At 52.7% G+C, this 16,765-nt stretch overlaps 1 protein-coding gene across 1 annotated transcript in view; it reads right to left on the bottom strand.

The window, feature by feature from the left end:
* Positions 1–6,856: 6,856 nt before the first annotated feature.
* The window catches only part of LOC102453736 (alpha-2-macroglobulin-like), a 64,299-nt gene continuing 54,390 nt past the window's right edge, over positions 6,857–16,765 (bottom strand). Inside the window, exons 29-36 of the mRNA XM_075902371.1 lie at positions 16,194–16,417; positions 14,234–14,452; positions 13,788–13,915; positions 12,033–12,123; positions 10,067–10,135; positions 9,288–9,390; positions 8,349–8,390; positions 6,857–7,025 (exon numbers count right to left, since the gene is read on the bottom strand). Coding sequence (XP_075758486.1) covers positions 7,000–7,025; positions 8,349–8,390; positions 9,288–9,390; positions 10,067–10,135; positions 12,033–12,123; positions 13,788–13,915; positions 14,234–14,452; positions 16,194–16,417 — 902 coding nt within the window. The 3' untranslated portion in view covers positions 6,857–6,999. The remainder of the gene's footprint in view (positions 7,026–8,348; positions 8,391–9,287; positions 9,391–10,066; positions 10,136–12,032; positions 12,124–13,787; positions 13,916–14,233; positions 14,453–16,193; positions 16,418–16,765) is intronic.

Genomic DNA, 16,765 nt, shown 5'->3' with positions numbered 1-16,765 from the left:
AGGCGGGGAGGGGGTACCTCGCTGCGGTGGGCGTGGCAGGGCGGGGGCGGGGCTGACAGCTGGCGGCGCGTGGCTGGGCAGATCTGGTCTAAGATTGGTCAATTATTATGGTCCCCTATGGCCTGAGCCAGCGCTCCCCGCAGCCCTGCAGATGGGCTCCCGGCACTGGCCGCTGGGGAGAGAGCTCAATGGGCTGAGACCCGCCTCTGCATGGCCAACCCGCCCCACCCCCCCCCATACAGCCCATTTTGGCCCGCAGAGTCCGTTCCTTTTTGAAGCCTTGTCCTGGACGTCCCGACTTCTTTTTAGCGAATTTAGGCATTTGTCCCGTTTGCTCCTGCCAACTGATTTCTGGCTCTGCAAGTGGGGGAGCGGGAAAGTGAATTTCCATTGCATCATCTGTGGAGAAAAGTCTTTTTTCCCAAGTATCATTGTTGAAGGAGCTATGCTCAATTACATGACCACTAGCGCAGAAAGTGGGATACTAGGCCTAACAATCCAGTATGGAAGATAGCATTCCAGATTGGGGCACAAAGGATCTTGTAGTTCTTTAGATAGAAGCACTGATTAGTTGGTTTGTGGCTCTGTAAGTGGTCCTGAGCGGGAGCATCATAGTTCTTGTGCAAGAAGCACTGGTTTCACACATTAGAACGTCAGTGTTCTTGCGCAAGAACTCCCTGCCAGTGTAGGCAGGCAGCATGTTTTTGCGCAAAATCATGCCAATGTAGCCACAACCTCAGGCTTACACCCTACTGAGAATCAGCAGTACATGCCACACATGCCATCCAACAACTTTCAGGGGAAAAGCTACAGATCTGAAGCTGAAGTGGGAACTTGGGTCCTAAAGGTGAAAGGCTCCATTTTCCGTTCCTTGTGAGTCAACTAGAGTCCCTGATCTGGGAGCTGACTGCAACAAGTATCCCAGAGCAATGAAGGGCTCCATAAACCCATTTCCAATCCTACAAGATAGACATTTTCACCTATTCCTTTCTAACACTCTTCTTCATTTCAGGATGGTCCTCTAAAATAGGGAGGCTCCAAGCAGTGTTCCTTTTGAAATATGGGGAACTGAGATACAAAATAATTAAGTGATTTGTGCAAGGCATACAGGAAGTGTGCCGTAGATCCAGAAATAGAATGCGGTCCAGGCATGTCCCAGTTTAGTGCTTTACCCACAAGCCTACCAGTCTTCTTCATTTAGTGAAAAGGAGCACTGTTAGACAAGCAACACCACTGCAATGGCTTCTCTAGGGCTATGTCTACACTGGCGGCTTCTTGCACAAGAACATCTTGCGCAAGGGTTCTTGTGCAAGAAGTCTTGCGCAAGAAAACGTCCACATTGTCATGTGCAAGCTGTGCTTTTGAGCAAGAGCATCCATGGCAGTGTGGACGCTCTCTTGCGCAAGAAAGCTCTAATGGCCATTTTAGCCATAGGGCTTTCATGCGCAAGAAATCCCTGTCGAGCGTCCACGCTGCCCTCTTGCGCAAGAGCTCCTGCACAAGAGGGCTTACACCTGTTAGAAAAGAGCATAGCTCTTGCTCAAGAAGCCCTCTCTTACCATGCCTTACTGTAAATCTTCTTGTGCAAGAGCCGGTGGGCAGTGTGGACGCTCTGCGGATTCTTGCACAAGAATGGCCATACTTGCGCAAGAAGCCCCGAGTGTAGACATAGCCTAGATGTTTATAGAACGTTACAAGATGTACTTATTCATTGTTCTTTCTGCCTGTTGACAAGAAAGTTGTTGCAAAACTAGCTCTGTGTGCAATCCAACTGCAGCAGCTCCTCTGACTATCCCAAAAAGTCTAAGAATGCCAGTTCTTAAATGGTGTGATGATATTGAATCAAGCTCCCATACTGAATATCAGTGATATAGACCCTGATTTATTGCAGGATTGCTACTAGCATATCAGGCCTCTGTGCTAGATATGGACAGATGACAGATACACCAGATATGTTCACTATATGATTCTTTAATCCACTGCCAGATTTTGGAATGGCTACAATGTGAATTTAGCATATAATTTTAGGGTGCATTTGTAATGAATCTGTAACAAGTCTGTATGAGGTTTCAGTATAGAATTAGCGAGCGTTTTTTTTTATTTTGAGTTTGTAATCTATTTTGCTCTGCCTGTTTTCACTTATTACCACTTAAATCCTACTGCTTGTAGTTAAAGGCCAGTAGTGAAGACCTAGTCAAAGACATGAAATAAGGTGAAAAGCAAGAGAACTAGATGCAAGTAGGGTTGCCAGGTGACCAGTTTTCACCCGGATAGTCCATTATTTCTGGTCCCTGTCCAGTAAAAAAAACCCCACAGAAAATACTAGTATTTTCTGTTTTTCTTGGCTGGAAGGCGGGCAGGGACATTCTTCCCCTGCCACGTCTGATGGGGCCAGAGGTAGCAAGGAATGCAGGGATTCTTAAAGGTGCAGCAACCTTTTTTTTCTGTTCTCCCTTTTTTTTTTTTTTGCTCAATAATTTTTGTCTCCTGTGGTTCCCCTCCCTCTCCCCCAACAAGTGTGATCCTATTTTTGCTCAACAAGTTTGGTCTCCCCCCCCACCCTCTTTTTTTTTGTTGGTTTTTTTTGTTTTTTTTTGCTCAATCAAGTTTTTTTCCTGCCATTATTGAGCTTTTTGATGAAAACATCTGGCAAGCCTAGATGCAAGGTTTCTTTGTTCAGAGAGAACCCTACGGGGCAGACAGGCCAAGAAAAGGCTGAATAAAGCATCGTATGCAAAGATTTTGAAAACTAAATGTGATGGGGTAAGGTCACAGATGACCCTTTGGGGGTGATTTCCGGGGTGGTGTTGACAAAGCCACTGCCAGTCGCCTTTCTGCTCTTTGGGGCTTTTCACCGCCCGCTCCTGCTGGGCCAGCTCCCTGGTCTCCTACAGCCAAGGCACGAAGCTGGTATTTTCTGTTTTATCTATTTCTTTCCTTGTGATTCCCAATATTCTGTTAGTTTTTTAGACTGCACATTGAGCAAATGTTTTCAGGGAACTATCCACAGTGATTCCAAGATCTCTTTCTTGAGTGGTAATAGCTAATTTAGACTCCATCATTTTTGTATGTATAGCTGGGATTATATTTTTCCATGCACATTACTTTTCATTTATCAACACTGAATTCCATTTACCCTTGCATTATCCAATCAACCAGTTTTGTGAGATCCTTTTGTAACTCCCTGCAGAAAGCTTTGGATTTAACTACTTTGAGTAATTTTGTAGTGTCTGCAAATTTTGTCATCTCCCTATTTACCCCTGTGACGGGGCAGAGGCGCCCCGCACTCTGATCCCCCTGGAAGTTGCCTTTGCGGCGACCCAGGGGGCGGAGCGAGAGGCCCCAGCACCACGAGCAGTGGCGGGCGGGCAGGAGCCGGAGGCGTCGGGGACAAACAGGGCGGCCCCAGCGTGGGGCGAGCAGCGATGTGCCAGGTGCTCCCGGGCCGCAGAGGCGGCAACGCGTCTGCGCCCGCCGAGACTGCGCCTGACGTCACGCGGGGGGCGGCACCAGATGGCAGGTGCGCCGCTCCGCCGGAAGTAGAGCCGCGTACAGGGGGCGGAGCCCCCACCCCCCGCCCACAAGCGGGGCGGGGATTTAAAAGGCCGGACATGACTGCCTGAGGAAGAGGTGGACCCAAACTGCGGAGGTAAGCCCCCGCATCGGCGAGACAGCGCAACAGGGAGAGGAAGCAGCCCAGGGCAGGCGAAGGGAGCCTGAGGGCTGGTGCGTTACGGCAGACGCCCCACCAGCTGGACCGGACGCCGTAAGCGTACCGAGTCCTTAGGGCCCTGGGCTGGGGTCCGTGAGAGGGGGCGGGCCCGGACCCCCCTCTCCCTGCTACGGGAAGCTCGGAGACCCCTGGTGTTAAAGGGCCCCCCTGGTCCAAGAGGTCAGTTGACTGAGGACGCCAGACGGTGAACCTCTGGGGAAAAGGAGCACAAGACTCGGGAGGAGGGTACGGGGTGCCTGTGGGCGCCCCGATAGACTCGTTTACAACTCCTTTTTCAAGAACATTTATAAATTTAACAGTATTGGGCTAAATTCAAATCCCAGCAGCACAACACACATTCCTACTCTTCCTCCTCCCCCCTTCATCTTTTAACTACCTGGCAATGTTTTCATAATGATGTGACAATCTTTCAACTGCTTGATTGACCAGTTGTGATGGACACCCGCCCTATGCTTTATGAGATAGATTTATGGACAAAAATATACATAACTCAAAGATGCTTGGGACAAATTATCTCATGTAACCTGTCAATCTTCATGTCTTAATCTGCGGGGTCTATATATCTCATTTTGATGTAGGTATCGTTCTTGAGTGTAAAGTTAGATATATGAAGTATGGAATGGTTTATGTATTTAAATGTGCAAAGGAAAGCACTCAAGGGTGTCCCAATACAGGGGTGCCTCAATGTCTAGGCAATCACCTGTAAACAACCCTTTTTGTCCTTTAAGTCTTCGCAGTGGTTGGTCCTAGGAAGTCATGTGACATCCCTAACTAGTAGGAACTGGCCAGGTAACTTCCCATGTAAAAGTGAAATCTATAAAACAATGGGAAGCTTAGCAGTTCCTTTCTTTTCTTTTTTGGTCTGGCGTACCAGTCCCAAGGAAGTGAACCAGAAACCCCAAGGAAAGGAGACTTCCCTGGTTTTGAACACTTGGCTAGGAAAAGAACAGTTTTAGGGTGAGTTTGTAATAAATGTGTACTGAAGTTTTAATGTTAGAATTAGCTAAGCATTTTCTGATATTTTAAATTTTAATTTTACTTTGCTCTGCCTGTTCTCACTTACAGCCACTAAATCCTACTGCTTATACGTAATAAAATCACTTTTATTTACTATCAAGCCCAGTGTAAATAATTGTTACCTGGGGGAGCAATCAGTGTGCACATTCCCCCTTTCATTGTGAAGAGGGCTTACCTAAATACTTCATTTGGGGTTCTGATCCCATTTGGGGAGGGGTATCCCAGGAAGCTAGGCCCAAAACTGCATTTTCATTAGACCTGAAGAGTTTCAGTCTCTGTACTGCGCCTTGGGGTAGGTGGTGGGGGGGAGTGATCTCTGTGCCTTGGCTGGGGCAGACCAGGGAGCTGGCCCAGCAGGACAGGATGGTCAGAAATCCCAGAGAGCAGGAAGGCAAGTATCAGTGGCTTTGTCAGCACCCTGGGAAGGACCCCCAAAGAGTCTTCTGTGGCTGCCCCCATCACACTAGCCTTTTGTTATTCTTAATCACCTGCCTCCTTCTTTTTATAATAAACTCTCTGCCCCAAAGGCAAAGCTGCAAGCAGCTCAAACTCTGCAGTTAAGAACTGCCTCTGGAGCTAGAGCATGCAGCTTGTCGTAGACCTCAAGTATGAAATCCAGGGGTTCAAACTTCTGGGGGGCTACTGTCTCTTTAATGGTTCCCTTGACCCCACCTGCATCTGCTTCATGCTTGGACCAGAGGAGAGGTACCTCCCCCTAGCCGTGATATGCAACCTGGAGCTGCCCTAGACCTGTTGTTGCCAAGGGGACATGTGGTGCTTCTGTGGCTCCCACCCAGCCTAACGGGGCCAGAGGGCGGGCATGCACCCCTCCCCTGGCTGTGCCCACTGGAGCTGCAGCAGCCATGGAGAGACGCTTCTCACCTGGCCCCACACTGATGTGGTGAGACAGGGCTGGGGTTGTCCTCTCTTACCAAGGCAACCTGCATACTGAACCCCTCAGTTCCAGCCCTACCCACAGCTATGATTTAAATGAAGCATGTGCCTTTTCATTTTATTAATAACCCTCGCCCCCCACCCCTCCCGCCCCCATATGAATTGAGTTAAGGACCCAAGCAACCTCGGATAAATCTTCTAGTATCATTTAAATCCCAGGAACATGCCTTTCAGGTCCAGGAGAAACCACTTGTTACACTGCTGCACATGGTGGGCAGTTGGCACTTCCTGGAAGCAGCAGGGATGGAATGTACAGGCCTTGACCTAAGGTCCCTGTAACTTGCATGGCAGTGGGGCTACACAGCAGCCTATGGAGAGTCACACAAGCACTCAGGGAAACCAGCTCTCCTAGACATGCTGACTAAGAGACAGACCATCTCCCCATCCCTAACCAAGCCCAGCCTGGACCTGCCATGTTTGGGGGACAGGTGCCTATCTTGTGGCTCCAGCCCCAGAACTGCCATGAGAAGAGAAGTTCCTCTCTGTCCCCAACCCAGGGGCTGCTGTAGCGGGAGAGGATGCTCTGGGGAGTCCTCTCTTCCGCTATAGGACCAGGGCAACCTGCACCCCAAGCTCCTCTTTCATGGTCCCACCTCAGAAACTGCACTTCCTGCCAGAGCCTTCATAGCCATGATCCCAAGACTCTGCTTCAGCCCTGAGCCCCCTCATATACTCCAAACCTCTCAGCCTCACCTCTAGCACATACATTTTATTATATGCACCAATATGGAGGTGAAATGATGGGTCACACATAACCTTCATATTGGTGCAGATAACAAATTTCATTCCACACATGTGGGAAAAATTTGAGGGAATGCCTACCTTGACCACTTGAGCCATGTTAGCAGCACCAGGCTCCTGGCACAAGCTGAGTATTTCTGTTTCCATCCCGCCCGGGCAGAGCACATCTACTCTCCCCCAGTCCTTGTGACAAGCGAGGAACAACCCCGCACTCGGGGAGCTGCTCTGGAAATGACGCAGGCTACCAGACACAATGGTGAGGAGCAGATATTTCCCCCAACTGCGCTGCAGGGCAGAGCCCTCGCTGGACGGACACATGTGGGTTGGCCTGAGAGGTCCTGTGTATAAGGCTGTGATCTGGGGCTGAACAGGGATGAGGGGAGTGGGGACAGACAGGCCAGGAGCCATGGGTCAGGTTGATAAATTCATTTATTTGTGAGACTCGTTTCCCTTTCCTGGCTGCTGTTTCCTCTCTGTCGACCCATCCAACCACCTCAGCCTGCGCAGGGCACAAGCCGGGGGAATGCCGGAGGCTCGGAACATGGCTCCATCCCTCACACGTTGCTCTGCTCGACTCCCGCTGTGAGGGAAAAGGAGAGGGAGCAGATGGGGGAGAGGGGCTAGAGAGGAGAATTGCTGCTCCTCCCCCAGGCTGGGCACAGTGCCAGCACCACACCCAGGGCCGGGAACGGAGCCCGGTGCTGCCAGAGCTGCAGGCCAGAGATCCCATGGCCCTGACCTCTCCCCTCAGGGGCAGGGCTCCCTCACGGAGTGTTCCCACCTGGGGAGAGGCAGCACAGGATCCAGCGCGGGCTGTGTGAGCCTAGGGGGTAGCGGGAACCACTCCCTGCTGTGCCCGACTCTGCAGAGCGGCCACGTGGCTGGGAGACGCCCAGCTGGGAGGGACGTGGGGCCCTTGGACGCTGGGTGCCATAGACATGCTGAGGCTCAGCTCCGACCCTTGCTTTGGGAGCGAAGTGCTGGCTCGTCTCGCCCCTTTGTTCCAGTGGGACCCAGCGCGGGATGGATCGAACCACCTTATCCAAGAACCAGCAGTGCCCAGGGGAGTGAAGGGGGCTCCCAGCATTGGGACTGAGCAGTTGCCTTTGCGTCAGCACCAGGGGAACAGAGCCCAGAGCAAGCGCTGCATGCTGAGAGCCTTCCCTGGGCCCTCAGACCTGCAGAACAAGGGCTGGGAAAGGCTCAGACCAGGGGTGGGGAACCGAAGGCCCAGGGGACAGAAGTAGCTCTCGGCTTGCCTGGATCTGGCCCCTGACACTCAGGGCTCCCCCCACCATTGGGGAGCTCATGCTGGTGGGGGGCGGGGGGTGTTTCTTACCTGTGTGCAGCCCCTGACTGATTTTTCTGTGGGTCAATGGTCCCCGACCCAAAAATGGTTCCCCAGCCCAGCTTAGGCCTTGGGGAGCCCCTGCTGAGTCCTGCTGGGGGGGACCCTCCCGACCCTCCCCTCTCGCTCTCCCGCCCTTTGGTTCTTCCATTTGCTCCCTGACTCTTCCTCTCCTGCGCCTCTGGTCTGTGCCAGCAGCAGGCAGCTCAGCCCCAGCTGCTGGGGAAGGGGGAAGGATCGAAGCTTTTAGGGCAGGCTGTGGCCTCAGGTTCCTATTCGATCCGACCAGGCAGCCTGTCCCTGAAAACGCCACAAAGCAGCAGCCCCGTGCGATGGCAGGGACCTGCCAGCTCTGCCTGGGCTGGAGCCCTCGCCCGGCCTGGGAAGAGCCTCTCTCAAAGCACCGCAATGACGCGGCTCCAGGGCAGCTCCAGTGGGGAAGAAGGCAGGTGTGTCAAGCGGGGGCTGAGGGGGAAGCTGCCGGCTCCAGCTGCACGGGGCCGCGCTGCCTGGAGATGAGCAGCACAAGGGAGGAAACGGCGCTTCATGCGCTACCTTTGCTGCAGGGGGCGCCGTACTCCGCGATGGCAAATTCATCTGGAAGACACAAGGAACGGGAGATGTGGTCAGGGCTGAGACCCAGCCAGGGCTCCTCGCTCGCCCCCAGCCCTGCGGCAGAGAGCTGGCACCGCACCGGAGATCTCAGGGGAGGGGCCCTGTCTCCGAGGCACTGGGCGAGCCTCAGCTGGGCTCCGTGGGAGGAAGGCTGCAGCGCAGCAGCATCTCCAGCAGGTCTGTGCCAGGTGTCCCCTGGCCCTTCGCACAGCTTGTCTGACGCACGCCAGCAGGGCTGCCAGCAGGCTCTGGTTTGTCACCTGCTTTCCTACCTGGGGAGGCTGAGGAGCAAGTGTGCCTGCCTCAGGTCACACGCAGAGCTGGGAGCCCAGGGCAGGATCTGAACCCGGCATCCTCCCAGTTCCCTTTGGCTCTCATGTACCTGGGCTGGCACCTTCTCTGTGCTGTGCGGGAGGGCTCTGGGACCTCGCCCACTGCCAGGGTGCGAGCATGAGGCCAGAGGAGGATGCGCCCTTGCCCATAATCCCTGTGCGCCCCACATGCTCACTGGGGAGAGGGGAGACACTGCTGAGATGGGCCTGTTGTTTCTAGAGCTGAGAGCGGGTTGCTGTCTCCATGGGCCAAGCCAGTGTCAGGGATGGGGGTGGCAGGGCCCTTCGGGTTGGAAGCAGGAGGAAAAGGGAATTGGTTTTGCCCTGGAGCCTGCCTGGGCAGTCACTGAGCAGAAAGCCCTCCCCTGAGGTTCTCAGGCCTGTCCCCATGCTCTGCAGGCAGCACTGGGGAGTGGGGGGAGATATGTTGATGACTGAGATAACAAGACCAAACACAACCCTGAGCACAGAGCGTCCCCCTGTGGCATCTCCCCTGCCTGTGACAGGCCCATGGGGCTGACGTTCCCCCAGCCCTGCCCCCACACACCCGTCTCGTAGTAATCGTAGACTTTCACCAGCGCCGGCTTCAGACTCTGCACAGGGAAGTCCTGCTCCACTGCGAAGGAGAAGCTCTGAGTCACATTGCTCACCTGAGGTGGGGAGAAACAGACGAGGTTCAGTAGGAGGCTAAGAGCCACCTCACTCACTCCTTCGGGCTTTAGTCCGAACTAACGCGTCCCGGCGCGCACTTCCTGGTTCGAATCAGCTGTGATTCGAACTAGCGCGCCGGCGAGATCATGTTAATGGAGCGCGGGATATTTAAATCCCCGCTTCATTAACTACTTTGGTTGTCTCCATTTGCATCCCTAGTTCAAACTAGGGATGCAGTGTAGACGTACCCCTACAGACTAAACAAACTGGCCAAATCCCACAGCTTCTGCTTGTAGGTCATGTGCTCCAGCCCCCTAATCATTTTGTTTGTCCTCTGCTGTACCCTCTCTAATGTGTCCACATCCTTTCTACAGTGGGGCACCCAGAACTGGTCACAATACTCCAGATGTGGCCTCCCCAGAGCCGAATAAAGGGGAATAATCACTTCTCTAGATCTGCTGACAATGCTCCTCTTAATGCACCCTAATATGCCATTAGCCTTCTTGTTGAGGGGTCGCAGGAAGTGCTGAAGGGTAATGCTGGGGAGGGGCAGCACCTGAGGGGGGTACATGTGTTTGTCTTTCCATCCTGACTCTAGCCTGGCAGATTACCTCTCAGAGCCTCTATGTTGGGGTGACTCTCCTTGGCCCATCCCAGCCCCTTGTGGCCACTCACCTGCTCCATGTACAGCAGCACATGATTGGTGCTCAGTTCTGTGCGCTGGATGTGGTGATCTCCTTCCAGCTGCCCATGACCAAGGGAGAGAAGCAGTATGTCATTAATCCCTCCTTTCACAACATCTCAGTGTGCTGAGGAATGGGATGCTGATGCATTAAAGGTAAAGGTGGAGTCTGTAGTGTGGCCCTACCCACCTAGTGGCCTGAGATGTGAAGGGCCCCAGACTGAGAGCATCCACATTCCAAAAGTTGAGCCAGGGAACATGACCCTGCCACTACCTACCACGCTGTCCCTCATGTCACACCCTGGCTGTGGCTGACCAGCAGCAGCAAGAAAACTGTTACCATGGCAGAAAGCCAGAGTGGATTGAGAGGCAGCTTAGCAGACAGAGAGGACATAGGGGAGCACCAAACTCCGATGCCCCAAGTAAGACTCCAAGCCCCAGCCAGCAATAACCTTGCCTGCCTCATTAGCATGGAGTCACTCATGTCCATGGCAGCATCCTCCCACAGTGACTGGGCACAGCAGGTGGTGTTAGGGTATCCAGCTGTATGGCTGGACCCAGGGCCAGCGTCTCGGCCAGGCAGTCCATTGCCACAGGTGGGTGCAGAGCTCTTTTCATGAGTCAGTCCTCAAGTGGGCTACTTGCCACTATGGATCATTTGGTTTGGCAAAGAGTGTGTGTGCAGGGAGGCTATGAGGGGAAGGTGGGAGCAATACACCTTCAGTGCTGACGACTGGATGTTTGTGGCTTGTTTTGAGACCCATTTAGGCATGTGGTTTTGAAATATCTGGCAACACTAAGTCACACTGAGGGGTTGGGTCTCTAAAAAGTGAGGAATCAGCTCAGTGTCCGACTTCTCGCCTGAGGGGAAGGCTGGGGCTGTGGGCAGGGCTGGTCTTAGAACATAAGAACGGCCATGCAGGGTCAGACCAAAGGTCCATCCAGCCCTGTACTCTGTCTGCCGACAGCGGCCAATGCCAGGTGTCCCAGAGAGAGTGAATTGAACAGGCAATGATCAAGCGATCTCGCTCCTGCCATCCATCTCCACCCTCTGACAAACAGAGGCAAGGGACACCATTTCTTACCCATCCTGGCTAGTAGCCATTGATGGACTTAACCTCCATGAATGTATCTAGTTCTGTTTTAAACCCTGTTATAGTCCTAGCCTTCACAACCTCCTCAGGCAAGGAGTTCCACAGTTGACTGTGCACTGTGTGAAAAAGAACTTCCTTTTATTTGTTTTAAACCTGCTGCCCATTAATTTAATTTGGTGGCCCCTAGTTCTTATATTATAGTCTTGGTCTCTAGACACTGCCACCTCTGTGTTTCTCCTTCTTTAATCTGCTGGGATCCCACTCAGGGCCCTTTAAGGGGCACCTAGCTTCAACTGTCTGCATCTCCCTGAGGAGATGCAGGACCTGAGGTGGGCTTGGAAGTTGCAGCAGTGTGTGTGGGGGGTTATATCTAGAGGAGGAGAGAGGGGTGCAGGGGGGTGGGGGATCCTCACTCTCTCTCCCCAGCAACCCGAGAACTCAGCCTGACTTCCCCTTACAGGAGGACTGCCCCCTGCAGGGGAGAATGTGAGGTGCGTCCAGCCAGGCTCGCCCGCTCTGTGCATAACAGTTGACCAGGAGATCACTGAGGGGGAGCTCATGGGGATGGGATGGGGCAGGGGAGGAGTGAGGCATCAGGGGAGGCTCAGAAAGAAGAGAGGGGATGAGAGAGATGGGATACAGGAAGGAGGGTGATGCTGAAGAAGGGACTAAGGAAAGGCCAGGCTGCACCAGTAAAATGAGGGGTCAAGATTTGGAGATAACTGTGGACCAGGTACCATTTGGATGAGATTGGAGGCAAGGGGCTCTGGATGTCCACTGAGCATGGTTGGGGTTGTGGGCAGCTGAACTCCAGTAGGCAGATACCCCTGAGGTGCAGGGGCCCATACGCAGAATGGGTCGTTACCTCCCTCACTGAAGGCTTCACAGGGATGAATCCTGACAGCATCTTAACGTCGACGATGACCATGTTGGAGATGGGACGTTTCCCTGTGTAGCTGGGAGACCAAGCAGAAAACAAAACAAGGTTTAATACAGCTCAGCACAGAACTGAGGCACCTCAACCCTGACCTGCAGCACCTCCCATCTTCACTGGCACCCTATCCTACCACTACCTTTCATTGCTGCCTTGTAGCCCCCTGCTATTCCAGCCCTGGGCTCCCCACACTGCCCTGCCAGTGCCCCTCAGTCCTGCCCTGAACCCCCTGCTATTCCAGCCCTGGGCTCCCCTCACAGCCCTGCCAGTGCCCCTCAGTCCTGCCCTGTTATAATGACATGAACAGAGGCCAAGGTGAGGAACCTGGAGAATATGCAGAAGTGTTTGCAGTATCGGGCTAAAATTATATTTTATTAAAAACGTATATTTTATTGGGATAAATTTTCTGTCACCTCAGAATCAAAGTGGATTATTGATAATACTAAGGAGTTATTTCAATACACTAGCACTGCTATTGTGAGGTTTTTTATAAACACACTTTCAAAAAAGTAGGAGCTTAAAGTTAGGCTCCTAAGCCCATATTTTGGCATCCAAGGAAGGGTTTTATGAAAGCACCAATGTGATTTAGGAGCACAAGTCTGATTGAACCTAGACTGCAAATTCTGGCTGGGCCAAAGCATTCAGCTTCTGTCACCACATCTACCGACCGGGGTGAGGGGGGAGTACAAAGAGGACAACTGCCCCAGGGCCCAGCCATTCAAAGGGGCCTGGAGCTACTGGCCACCATCGCTGGCCCAGTAGCAGCAATGGCAGCTGGAGGCCTAGGTCCCTTTGAACTGCCCTGGGAGGCTATACCATCACTCTGCTGGGCTCTGAGGGTATGTCTACACTACCCCGCTAGTTCGAACTAGCGGGGTAATGTAGGCATACCGCACTTGCTAATGAAGCCCGGGATTTGAATTTCCCGGGCTTCATTAGCATAAGCGGGGAGCCGCCATTTTTAAATCCCCGCTGCTTCGAACCCCGTGCAGCGTGGCTACACGGGGCTCGAACTAGGTAGTTCGGACTAGGGTACCTATTCCGAACTACCGGTACACCTCGTTTCACGAGGAGTAACGGTAGTTCGGAATAGGAACCTAGTCCGAACTACCTAGTTCGAGCCCCGTGTAGCCGCGCTGCACGGGGTTCGAAGCAGCGGGGATTTAAAAATGGCGGCTCCCCACTTATGCTAATGAAGCCCGGGAAATTCAAATCCCGGGCTTCATTAGCAAGTGCGGTATGCATACATTACCCCGCTAGTTCGAACTAGCGGGGTAGTGTAGACATACCCTGAGAGAGGGAGGGGGGCCCAGTCCACAGTCCAGGTGCTGCTGAGGGCTCACTGCCTTCGGCCCCACCCCTGTCTGGTAGTTTTGCTCTGAGTCTATGTTGCTCTAATGCTAAAAGCGACTGAAACTCTGACTTGTACATGGAAAAACAAGCACAAAACAATCGCTCTACCATTTTAAGGGACAGAAAGTAAAGAGATGGCAACACAGAAATGCAAAATCTGATTGACACTGAAAAGAGCGATAGCAATTAAGGAAGTACCATGATTTAATGTAAAAATTCAGTTTTAATTTTTAGAGAAATAAAATTTGAGTCCACTTTTCTGGGGACTCCAGGAGCAGCTCATCCCCAGCCCTACAGCTGCTCTGGAAGGCCTGGCCCTGCAAGGAGAGTTACCTGATGTTTATGGCGATGTCAAAAGTCTTGTGGGCCCTGGGGCTGTCACACGTCTGGGGGACCGTGTGCACTTCCAGTGTGAATGGCGCCTCGTCTGGCTTGGGGAGCACATTGTACTTGAGGCTGGTCTGAAAGAGAATGCACAGTTCTGTGTGTGTGTCTGTGCATCCATCTCCTCTCTGCTCTTCTCTGTCTCCTAATTCAGCTCAGTTCCATTCTTTCTTTATCCCCTTTCTCTCTCTCCCTAGTCCCCAACGCTCTGTCCAGTCTCTTTCTTCCTCTCACCTCTTCCTTATTTTCTCCTCCTGTCCCTCACCTCTTCCTCTCTTTTGCTCCCCTCTCCTCCCTTCCTCTCTCCTCCCCAAACCACCCCACCCTGCCCTCTCCATGGAATGAGATTGGCCCCCCTCAGCAGCAGCCTCTCCCCATGACCCAGGGCCCCTCACCTGCATGTAGACACACCCTTCTCCTGTTACCCCCATGCTGTAGTCCCCTGGCACTTCTGGCAGTGCCACACGCTGGAGCAGAAGACGGTTCATGTGATCCACCCGGAACTGGGTCTGGAAGTTCCCTGTGGATTGCAGGGTCACTGTGGAGGCTCCTCCACTCTGGGCGTAGGTTGAGGCTCCGTATTTGGACAAGGCCTGGAGCGCCACCACCGTGTCCTGCCAGAGAAGAGGCAACCAAGAGGATGAGTTAGGGATTCCAGGACCATGGAAAAGGCTATCTCACTGGGCCTCCCACACAGAAGTGCACAGTTGAGAAGTAGAAGGGAGACAGAAAAGTCATCTTTCCCATTACCACCCATTCTCCCCCCTCACCAAGCCATAATCCCTTATTCCCTTGGGCCCAGAACCGCCATGGTTTTAAGGCCCCTATCTCCCATTGAAAACAGCCAGGGGTGTAAATCATAGAATAAAAAAATCATTAAATGAGGGTTGGAAGAGAGCTCAGGAGGCCATGTAGTCCAACCCCTGCTAAAAGCAGGACCAATCCCAACTAAATCATCCTAGCCAGGACTTTGTCAAGCCGAGACTTAAAAACCTCTAGGGAAGGAGATTCCACCACCTCCCTAGGGAACCCATTCCAGTGCTTCACCACCCTCCTAGGGAAATAGTTTTTCCTGATAGCCAGCTTAGACCTCCCGCGACTGCAACATGAGTCCATTGCTCCTCGTCATCTACCACCACTGAGAATAGCCTAGCTCCATTTGCTTTAGAATCCCCCTCAGGGAGATTGAACGATGCTCTAAAGTTCCACCCCCCCCCATTCTTTTTTGCAGAATAAATAAGTCCAGTTCCCTCAGCCTCTCCTTATAAGTCATGTGCACTAGGACCCTAATCATTCTTCTTGCTGAATATAGGGGAATAATCGCTTCCCTCAATCTGCTGGCAATACTCCTGATTATGCAGTCCAATATGACATTTGCCATCTTGGCTACAAAGGCACACTGGGTATGTCTACACTACCCCGCTAGTTCGAACTAGCGGGGGTAATGTAGTCATCCGCAATTGCAAATGAAGCCCAGGATTTGAATTTCCTGGGCTTCATTTGCATGAAGCCGGTCGACGCCATTTTTAAATGCCGGCTAGTTCGAACCCCGTGCCGCGCGGCTACACGCGGCCCGGAGTAGCTAGTTTGGATTAGGCTTCTAATCTGAACTAGCTGTACACCTCATTCCATCCCCTCCTGCACATCATTAATGAAGATGTTGCAAAAAACCAGCCCCAGGGCCAACTGCTGGGGCATAACACTTGTTACTGGCTGCCAACTAGACATCGTGCCATTGATCACTGCCCATTGAGCCAGATGATCTAGCCAGCTTTCTATCCACTTTAGAGTATTTATTGAAAGCAGCTGGAGGTATCCTGAAATAGCTATTCTGCCTCTTCTGAGTGCACCTGTTATTTCGAAATATAACAGGCTCACTATTCTGATGTCCCTGAAAACCTAATGCCATGAGGAGTAAGGCATGTTTCAGAATAGTGATTTATTTTGAAATAAGTGCTGGGTAGACAGCACCAAATTTTGGTTTGAGCATTGGCCTGCTAAACCTCGAGATGTGATCTCATCCTTGAAGGGGCCATTTAGGGATATGGGGCAAATCTGTCAGGGATGGTACTTGGTCCTGCTGTGAGGGCAGGGGACTGGACTTTGATGAGCTCTCAAGGTCCCTTCCAGTTCTATGAGATAGGTATGTCTCCATATATTTCCATGAGACAGGCTCAGTAATGAAGTTTGAGCAAGGGTTATAAGCTTAGTGAGAAGAATGAGAGGACTGCCACACACACCCTCTCTGCAGGGCTGCCTTTCCCTCCTCCTGGGTTACTTGTCTGTCTCCTGCCCTGTCCTGTCTGCTTCTCACCCTTGCCCTTGGTGCCTGGGCTGGGGAGGGGAACGGCTCACCTGGGTGGAGGAAAAGCCCCCGTTGGGATTCTGCTGCTTGCTGATCCACTTTGTGATTTGAGCTGCCGACGACAGGTCATCCCGGGACGGTTCCGGCCGCACGGTGAGGTAAGCCAGGAGCACGTAGGACGTCATCTCCACCTCAGCAGAGGGAGCCCGGGGGTGATAGAAGGGGAGATCGGCCTCGGGCTGCTTCCCAGGCCTCTGCCAGTGAATGGAGCCGTCTGCAGCGGGAGAAGGGAGAGGGAGGCAGGGGGAGAAGGAAACAGAGGCTGGGTAAGTGTCATTTCTAAAGGGGTTATTGATCTTCTGCTGGTGCAGGTGGGAGGACAGAGTCCCCCAAGTGCCTCTGGCACACTGGTGTGAGAGGGAAAGGGGTTAAGTAGCCCCTTGCTGGTTTGGTGGATTTACACAAACACTCAGTGACTAATCAGGCTGCCACCTCTGGGCCCACATCCCCTTTATCTTATGCAGGGACAGCCCAGAAACGGACAGGAGCAGCCTCTCTTGCACTCACTGACCCAAAAGATGGGAGGTCGCTCAGTGGTCCCAGCCTCAAGGGGCACAAGGGG

Source organism: Pelodiscus sinensis, chromosome 1, assembly GCF_049634645.1.
Source record: "Pelodiscus sinensis isolate JC-2024 chromosome 1, ASM4963464v1, whole genome shotgun sequence".
Classification (NCBI taxonomy): Eukaryota; Metazoa; Chordata; order Testudines; family Trionychidae; genus Pelodiscus; species Pelodiscus sinensis.
The sequence above is the reverse complement of the archived record's forward strand: the minus strand, read 5'-3'. Positions and strand labels throughout refer to the sequence as shown.